Here is a 9230-nt window from a genome sequence, read left to right as displayed (position 1 = left end):
CGGAATCAGAATATGCACTTTGATTCTGGTGATACTTCTGCAAACTCCCAAGTTTGAGAGAAACACTGACAGAGCAGACTGCCCACGACTAAAGACCAGCATCAGCAATGGTCAGGGGAAGTGAGGAAGGTCTCGCCCACTTCCGGCCACACTCATGATGGTCATTCCAAGGTGTGTCTACCAATCCTTCAATGTCATTGTGTCATGTGCTGTACACAGGAATGGCACGTAGGCCGAGGAAAAAGGTTTCCCTGCACACCTGGAGTCTAAGAATGATTTGAAGCTTCAGAGTAAGAGTATCAAATGGTTTTATTACAAAACTTAAGCCACTTATTGATTATTCACCTTCTAAAAAACACATACATGAGAATCAAATACACACACTTAGGACTCACTAGCCTTTGCAGGATAGGAAGAAGCAAGCCTTGCACAGAGCACCTGCAGAAGTTTTTCCTTCCACCTAAGCCTGCATTTCTCCATGATTTCTAGGGTCCGCGTTTTGACACCGCTTACCGGGGAAAGGGAACTGAAGCTACAAGAGTCACGTACCAGAGGGTCGCAGCAGTCTCAAAGCTCCTTGATGCTAAAGGCTTATACACTCTAACTTGCAACTCTGAGAAACAGTATCAAATAAGCACTGTCAAATGCCCACTCCTGACTAACCGTTACTGTCATTCTTTGAAATTGCATCTTGGGACTAGATCCGTTCCTTCATTGGTAACGTTTGCTTATCCCCAGGCACAAACCCTAAAATCTGCACGCAGTCTCCAAGTTCAAGTATAAAGGTTTGTTTCAGGACAACCCCAGGTTGATGTAGTGTTTCTTAATATATCTGTAGTGTCTACTGGGTGTCATCAGCTTAGACAAACTGGCCAGATGGCAGCACACTGTGGGGGCACACGTGTCAACTTTCCTACTGCTACACTCGTTCCCTATTCTGTCTGGGCACTGCCCCACAATCCAGGTTGGATCTTGACGTCAGTGATGACCTTGGCCTGTCTTCATTCTAAAGTCGTACTCTTATGTCACTGAATCCAGGTCTTCACCACTAATTTAGTGGAGCTTCCAAAATGTGTGAGGCATATTCTAAAAAGAAAAAATAATCATATCAAAATGTTAGTTTTGTGTTATGTTTATGTGCTAAAAGGAATTGAAATTAAACTAGAAAGACTGAAATGAATGCTTTACACTCCATAATGGAACTGAGGTCCTTTAATATAGGCACAAAGAGAATTTCTCTCTTGAGTGCCACACACGAGCCTGATATTCTTGTTTTGTTCACTCACTGATACTTATCTTATTTATCAAAAATAACAGACACCTTGAAGAATCTCATAAAAAGAGCCCCAGGGTAGAATGAGGGGATAAGGCACTCCCTAATGGTTACCAACAATGGCTAGAAACCAACCACTGCTTACTTAGTAATCACTGCTTATGTTTATTAATGTCTCCCAACCCCTGCAAAAAGCATTGTGTTGTACATCTACAGCTGATTTTTATCATTTCAAATGTAATGGGGAGAAAGAAAAAGAAAAGAGTGCTCACAACAGAAGAATCCCATGATAACTGATGGTGGTAAATTGAAATCCTTACTAAATACAAGGCAACCCAGCAGTGCACAATGCAGACTCCAAGCCCATTTAGGATGCTGCTTTAGAATGCACAGCTTGATTTTTTTATATTCAAATTGTAAACCCAAGTTAACTCATGCCCAGGGGAGAGACTTATGTAAGCAATTTCAGAACAACAAGATTTTCATCTGAATTTGCCTTCCGCACACCAATCATCCCAGCTGGTTTCTAATGAAGCATCTATTCATAGCTTAAATGTTCAGCTCTGTTGACACAGAAAATCATACTACTCACTGACACAGGAAAATGCTACTAATTAGTTCTTAGTAAAAAATAACTCATGACAAAATGAAGTCCATTTGCAGTAAAAACTTTTTTGAATAGATAAGAAACATGATCCTCAGTAATGGCTTACCCCTTTTCTATCCATTTTCTATATCTACAAGCCAGAGGTGAATGCTCCTGGACAAAAGATGGATACTGGACCTTAGGAGGCATCCTGGGATGGAGCTGGAGGGTCCTGGCTTTCAGGCTCTGGAGGGGGTGCTGGCACAGCTTCTTTTTTCTGGGCTGCCAGGAACTCATGAATTGCTCGTTCTATCTGTGGCCTGAAGATGTGGTTTAGTTTGGGATCCACCACCTGGGAAATAATTCTGTCCACTCCAGCTTCCAACATCCCTGACCTTGAGGAGACAAACAGATCGTTCCATTATTTAACCCCCACTCCCACCCCAACCTTGTACAAAAGAACAGAACAAAACTATCCCAAAGACAAAGAACAAAGACTTGGTAGGAAAGAACCGATGGCACAGGGAGGCTGAAAACCTCAATGGCACCAGCAAAGCCTCCCGCCTGACTCCGCTTCCTCCAACATCTGTCCTCCCAGGAGTCAAGGCAGGAGAAGCAGCCTCCAGCAGCAACCTGCCTACTGCCTCTTAGGCTTACGCAGCACAGCTCAGTCAGGGCTAGGAACGTGTACAGCTTCACCAGCAATTCAACAATGCCTTCAGCTGGACCACTGTTACACACACTAGGCCACTTGGAAGCAAACAAGTACACAGACTAGAAACAGACTGGTTCTCAGCTCCTAAAGGGCTAAAATACAACCCCAATCCTTTCTGAAGAGCATATATTAGTCAAAATGCCTATATTCCAATACCAAGGGTGGGTGGTGAGGAAGATTATGGTTACAGGAAACAAATCACATTTGAAGAGTTTGGAAAAAATAGTCCAAATTCATTTGTCTAGTTAATTGTTTAGTTAACTGACCTGTTAATTGCAGGTCAAACTAAACTGTTCTTTTTAAAGGCTTACAATATTCAAATACTGTTACAAACGTGGTAGACAGGTTTTACCTACTTTCCTTCAGACTTGAGTTCTTAGGCCATTCAAGCGTTTGCTGAGGTAAAAGTAGGTCCTGCAGTAATGGGGCAAATGGTGTGTCAGGGTACAGCCAGGGAAATAACTTAAGAGAAACGAGAAGCAGGCTCTGGACTGGTTAGGTTGAGTGGTGAATCAAATGCTCCCTAGATCCAGCGCTAACTGACAGCTTAGCAAGAGGAGGCCTACATGTACACAGGCCGCCATGAGAGTAGAGGGGCACTTCCAGGCAGAGCCCAGTAGACAGCGTGTGCCCTTAGAGATGAGCGCCGTGGCACCCAGTGAGGTCAGCAGCAGGACATGGGTCAGTGGGGAAGCAGAGCCACCCCTCCTTAGTCACAAGTCAATGGCTTCCTGCCTCCACTACCCTGCTGCCAGGGTTTGAGTCACAGGGGTCTTTTCTGGGGGAGAAAAGCCTGATCAAGGAAAACAAAGTACCAAGAGTATAGCTTCCTCTTCTGGAGATTTTAAGAGTGTTTGGAGGAAACAATCTTGTTAGGAGTCTAAAACAGAAGAGGAAATGAACAAATATCATGTAGCTAAGTTTCCTCTGCTCTGTTACTTAAGCTTAAGAAGAAATATTTTTTTGTGTTAAGGATTAGCAACAAATAAGGACCAATGCCAGCCATGAAATAGTTGCTCAGTAAGTGGCAGCTACTGTCCCCTTCTCTAGTCTGCTCCCTAGAGAAACAGAAAGGCACTGAATAATGAATTCAGAATGACAAGGTACTGGGCTTCCTGCGGTAGCTTGCTTGTTTCCTAGCCCCAAGAGCATTTACAAATTTTAGTTTAAAAAGATTCAGATTTCACCAACCATCATGAAAGTGTCAGATTGCTAATAAACATCTTTTTCTATTTTTAAAACCTTTTTATTTTGAAATTATATAGTCATAGACAGTTGCAAAGAAATACACAGGGAGGTCCATGTACTCTTTACCCAGCCACCTCTAATGTTTGCATTCTGTACAACTGCAGTACAGTATCAAAACCGGGACATAGGAAAAAGGAAAAATTCTATTAACTCTGTGTGCTGATGAATGTTAACTAGACTCACTGTGGTGATCATTTCAAAATACATACAAATATCAAATTGGTATGTTTCAAACTAATCATACCTGAAATCAATATGCTGTATGTCAATTATACTTCCCAAAAAAGGGGGAAAAACCAGCACAGGTACAATCCTGACCTCATTTACGTCTCAGTGACAGCTGCACTCGTGTGCCTCTGTGTGGGGAGCTCTGTGCAACTTGAACATGAGTAGCCTCAGGTAACCACCACGATTAAGGTACTCACCTGTCCCACACCCGCTTCACGCTACCTCTTTCTAGGCACACTCATACCCGCCCCCCTCCCAGCCCCAAGCCCCGGGAATCACTAATCTACTCCATCTCTATAATTACAGTGGTTCACAAATGTTATATAAATGAAATCATGCCCCATGTTATCTTTTTGATATTGGCTATTTCTTTTTTCCCCACTCAACACAGTTCCTTGATAGTTCTGTTTTAAAGAAGGCCTCACAAGCTTTTAGATATTTCAGGAATTAGTAGATCAAGAAAGTCTGCACATAAGCATATTAAGAGCAAAAAAGGATTCTGAATAGATTAGAAAAATCTTATCTTAGGACATCAGCTACCTCCACTTCTGTGCCCCGTGACAGTAGCACCTCATTAACTAAGGTTCAGTTTGCTTCTGTGAAGGCCATACTTTAGTAAGACTCCATGCCTTCCTGGAAGCTGCCAGTACACTTTACAGGGGCCAGATGGATTCAGAGAACTTGTATAATGTACGCTGACTTGTGAGAATAAAGACCCACCTACGCTTGCCCAAGACCCAAACATTGATATGTTGGTATGAACTCCAGTGTATGTTCAGACTCTACCGAAAATGTCAAAGAGCATGAAATGTGTCCTCATGTGGAACATCCTTCCCAGTAGAGATGCACATGGGAGGCCTATGTAGGAAGAAAGAATTTCAATTGAGTTTTTGGCTTACTTCAGTCTTAATTTTAATAAAGGAAGGGTCTGCTGCAACTTGTGTGTCGTATACCTTGACCAGCAGTGACTTGCCTCGGCCTTCCTGTGTGCCATGCCTGTGATGACTGCCTTTCGCTCTCAATTCTGCTTACTTACTGAACCACACTCTGCCGCAGACCATTTCGCAACTGGTTTTTGTTCATCGTAGGATTCCATTCCTGCTTGTCCAGGTGTGTTGACACAAAATTATCCACTTTCTGCCTCAGGTTTTGGTAAGCTGGCTAAAATAGTAAAAAGAAGGGGCAAGGTCAGGACTTACATGAACCAAAGTTTTGGAAATTAGTCATTCAGAACATTGCTTTTCATAGCAACACAGAATTTCAAGTCCTTAAAAACAATTCCACTGTGTCCATGATCACCGTGCAGCGTGGCAGAGCATGAAGTAACGACCATCATGTGTGCCTACTTTATGGTGGGTGGGCACGATTTTTTGACCCTACTTACTTTTCAAAACACCTTCCAAATTGAAGGAAATGGGCTCTAGCCCAGCTCTGCTGCTTACGAGCTCTCAGGACTTAACAGTCAGCCAACCTCTGAGTCTCAGGTATTTCCATCTGTAAAACAAGTATTAACTGCCCTGCTTAACCAGGCAGGTCCGCAGCATAAAATGAAGGGCCACCCAGACCGCAGCATGACTCCCGAATGCAGACCAAAGTCAAAGCCTATGGACAGTGGGAAAGGCTGAAAGGAAGCAAAAGTCAAGTCCCCAAAGGAGCCTGAGAGGTACTTAACTGGTCTCAAATGTTCAAGACCCAACTGGGATCAGGAGAACAAATACCAGAAAGGAACTTGATAAACACAAGGAATCCATGCAAACACAAGGAATGCATGTTCTGAGGCGCCAAGATCTTCTGGCACTATCAGCCGCTCTTCTCCAAACCAGGTGTTTCATACTTCACTCCGGAATCCTTCCCACCCCAGCGATGTTGTGTTGAGCAGTGTGATTTGCTCTGGCTGATGGAGTCGCAGCGACAAGATGTCCGAAATGTGGTTGTGTCGTCTGCCTTGGCTTGTACTCTGGTGATTTTCTGATGAGTGTATGTCCTCTGCACCCCCTGTCCCTTTAGCCTGGGACCTAGGACAGGTACATGTACAACACTCCTAACCCCAACTCACAGCTTGGACCCCTAGTCCAGGCTGCCTACAGCTGAGCCACCAAGCCTATCCATAACAACTGAAATTCAGCTGACTTGTGATTCCATCAGCCTGAGAACAAATACTTGTTATAAGCCGCCGAGATTTGGGTTCTTTTGTAGTGTTACTGTGGAAAAAGTTTGCTAACAGCCAGGTAAATGAGATTGACAAAGGAATCAGTAGGCCCCAGCTCCATGAGTGGGCTCTTTCTAAAAGCCATGACTCACAAACAAAGACTCGCCACTAAACCTGGAAAGAGGAAGGAAGGGAGATGGTGAGGAATAAAATTCACAGATGCCCATGTCCTATCTGCCTAGCAACTCCTTTTTCCTGGTAACCATCTTCCCCTCTTCACAAGAGTAGGGCAGCGGGTACCATGTTCTCCTGGTCACAGGGGTGGGAGTCTGACCCATGTGCAGACATTCCCTGGGATTTTTTGAACTGGGAGTTGTTTCTAGAGGAAGAAGCTGTAAGAGGCAACCCAGAGATGCCAACAACCAAATGGATGACTCTGCTCTGCAGTAGCAGTTAGAATTACAAAGAACAGAGCTGAAAGGCAGCCCTAGTGGAGCATCCCTGGTTCCAGAGCGCCCCTACCTTTCTGGTAATGTGTTCATTCTATTTTTCCTTAGATCCCATGAGTCAACAGATTCTCCCCTTTGCTTACAGGGGTTAGAATTACCTTTGTCACTTGTAACCATGAATCCTGATACCATACTTTCTACTATTCAAAAGAACTCACCCAGTTATAGATAGGAACTGTTCACTGAAAAGGACAAAAGACAGCTAATGTTACCACCAAACCTTAATAGACCTTGACAATACAGAACAATTCCTTCAGGTCATGAAGCAAAAGGATCTCATGTGCCTGCCACTAACATTGTATTGTACTTTCTTTCTTCACCTATCACTTGTTCTGTTTACTTATATTTTGGATGCATTGCAAAGTAATTACAGACATCGTCAGTGCACCTTCCCTTAAATATGTCAGCAATCTGGGGTGCAGCCTAACAATATGTATATTTAACAAGTTCTCCGATGACAAACCAAGGACCACACTTGGAGAACTGTGGGATTAAAGCAACAAAGGACTCAATAAGATGTGCCTGAAAACACACTATGTTCAAGAATTAAAACCACCTGGTGACTATCGGGAGGAGCATCTAAAGAGGTGGTAAGTGGTGAAGGCTCCAATTCCCTCTCTCCCAGCAGATTCTCAGAAACGATTTTTAAAAATGTACATATTAAGCCACACAAAACCTAATGAGGCATAAGAAACATGAGTGAACAACATGTAATGGGAAGTTGAGAACAGTCAGTGCTGGGAAAGGTGAAAGCTCTGTCAATATGTACCTGGGACTCTAAAGTAAGGAAAAACTCATTTCAAGGATAGCACTTCTCCTTGAGTGGTTTTTTTTGTTTTTTTTTGTTTTTGTTTTTGTTTTTCTTTTTTTTCCTCTTTAGGGCCGCACCTGTGGCGTGGTTAAGTTCCCAGGCTAGGGGTCGAATTGAAACTACAGCTGCCGGCCTACACCATGGCTCACAGCACTGCTGGATCCTTAATCCACTGAGCAAGGCCAGGGATCAAACCCACATCCTCTTGGATCCTAGTTGGGTTCGTTAACTGCTGAGCCCATGAAGTCATGAAACTCCCTGCTTGAGTTTTTAAATCATGGAGAATTAACAGTATACACCACTTACTATCTTTACTAGCCGGTCTATGTGTCAGTTTTCTACTTTAGAATACAAGCTTTGCTTCTTCCTGTATCCACAAACCCCGCCAATAAATGTTTAATGGGTAAACAGACTAGGTCCTTCCCTATCTTTAAGGCCCAGTTTTTAGCCCGCAATTTTTTTGTGAGGTGGGCAAAATATTTCCACACTAGGCTCAAACAGGAGAAATCACCTCCCCAGAAGAACCCATTCAGTAAGAGAGCTTCTATATCTACACCTATAACTCTTGTAAGAGAAGCTTCTGAAAAGGGAGAAAATGAACGTTTCAGCAACTATCATACATCTGACACTTAACACACATGACTTCACTGACTACACATGAACCTTGGCAAAAAGGCAAAGTGAGAAACAGCATTGTTACTCTATGCCATTAGGATCTAAAGTAGCACCAAGTCCCTTTTAATCAATAATAAAGGCCAAAACACAGGTGTTGGTCTACAACAATGTACCTTAATTAAATGCATACTGAAGTCTGCACTGACCTGGAAAGGGTACAAATAACTATTATAGGCTGACGACTGTGCGTTCAAACCATTCAGGCTTACTCACTTGGCTCTCTCATCGCTGTTCTTAACATATTGAGATTTGTTACTGAGAGGCTTAAAGGGATCCCATCTTGGGAAAGACAGGGTCTAGGATGGAAAACCGGTATTGCATCCCCAAATTCAGAGTAGCAGCTGGCCTAAGTCGCACAGAATTGTTATGGGGTTGGGAGCTGAATCCACGTGGGCATCCCTCAGAAAGCTTGCTGTACTGCCCCAAGCAGTCTCCTCGCTGCTGAGATTTTTAAGGTACCTTTTATTCTGCTTTGGAAAAGTGAAGCTGCAACCCCGATGGCCTCACGCCCAGCCCACCCGGCCCCCGTTAGCCCAGGCGCCTCAGCTACCTTGGTGTCCACGTCGGCCAGGCAGTCCCGGCGGAAACTGTCAAACAAGCCCCGGCTCTTGAGCTGCTCCACGATGAGAGCGATGAGCTGCGGGTCGCCGGGAGGCAGCGAAGCCGGGTTGATGGGGCCGCCGCTTCCGCCAGCCCCCGTCGCGCCGGTCGCCGCCCCCGCCGAGGCCTGGCCCGAGCCGCCGCCGCCCACCGCACCGGTGCCCCCGCTGCCGCCGCCACCGTCCGCCATGGCTGTGCCCCTGGCCCAGGAAGGAGACCGAACACGGCCTCCTCTCAGGGACAGAGGGCCTGGGTCGGGTACAGGTGGCAGAGGGGCCAGAGAAGGCGGCGGTGGCGGCGGCGAGGGTGGGAGCGGCGGCGGGAGGGGTGGCGCCGGCACGTTGGGAGGCAGCGGCGGCGGAGGGAAAGGCGGCAGAAATCGCCCTCCCCATTCCGGGCGCTCTTCGGATGACGTCGCCGCTGACCTTTGCATTGT

At 45.1% G+C, this 9230-nt stretch overlaps 1 protein-coding gene across 2 annotated transcripts; it reads right to left on the bottom strand.

Annotated features, from left to right (window-relative positions):
• On the bottom strand, window positions 292-9199 carry BOD1 (biorientation of chromosomes in cell division 1). Of its 2 annotated transcripts, none has more exons than XR_002339624.1 (4): window positions 8745-9170; window positions 5087-5211; window positions 1987-2254; window positions 292-1086 (listed from the first exon to the last, which is right to left on the bottom strand). XR_002339624.1 is itself a non-coding variant. In XM_003483847.4 (4 exons), the coding sequence occupies exons 1-3, from the start codon at window positions 8982-8984 to the stop codon at window positions 2059-2061; spliced, it is 561 nt and encodes a 186-aa protein (XP_003483895.1). In that variant the 5' UTR covers window positions 8985-9199; the 3' UTR covers window positions 292-1086; window position 2058. The 2 variants fall into 2 exon arrangements, 1 of the variants encoding a protein (XP_003483895.1); XM_003483847.4 differs by having other exon boundaries at window positions 2058-2254; window positions 8745-9199.

The sequence above is a fragment of the Sus scrofa genome, chromosome 16 (genome assembly GCF_000003025.6).
Source record: "Sus scrofa isolate TJ Tabasco breed Duroc chromosome 16, Sscrofa11.1, whole genome shotgun sequence".
NCBI classification, from domain to species: domain Eukaryota; kingdom Metazoa; phylum Chordata; class Mammalia; order Artiodactyla; family Suidae; genus Sus; species Sus scrofa.
Note: the sequence above shows the minus strand (reverse complement) of the source record. Positions and strands in the feature narration are given on the sequence as shown.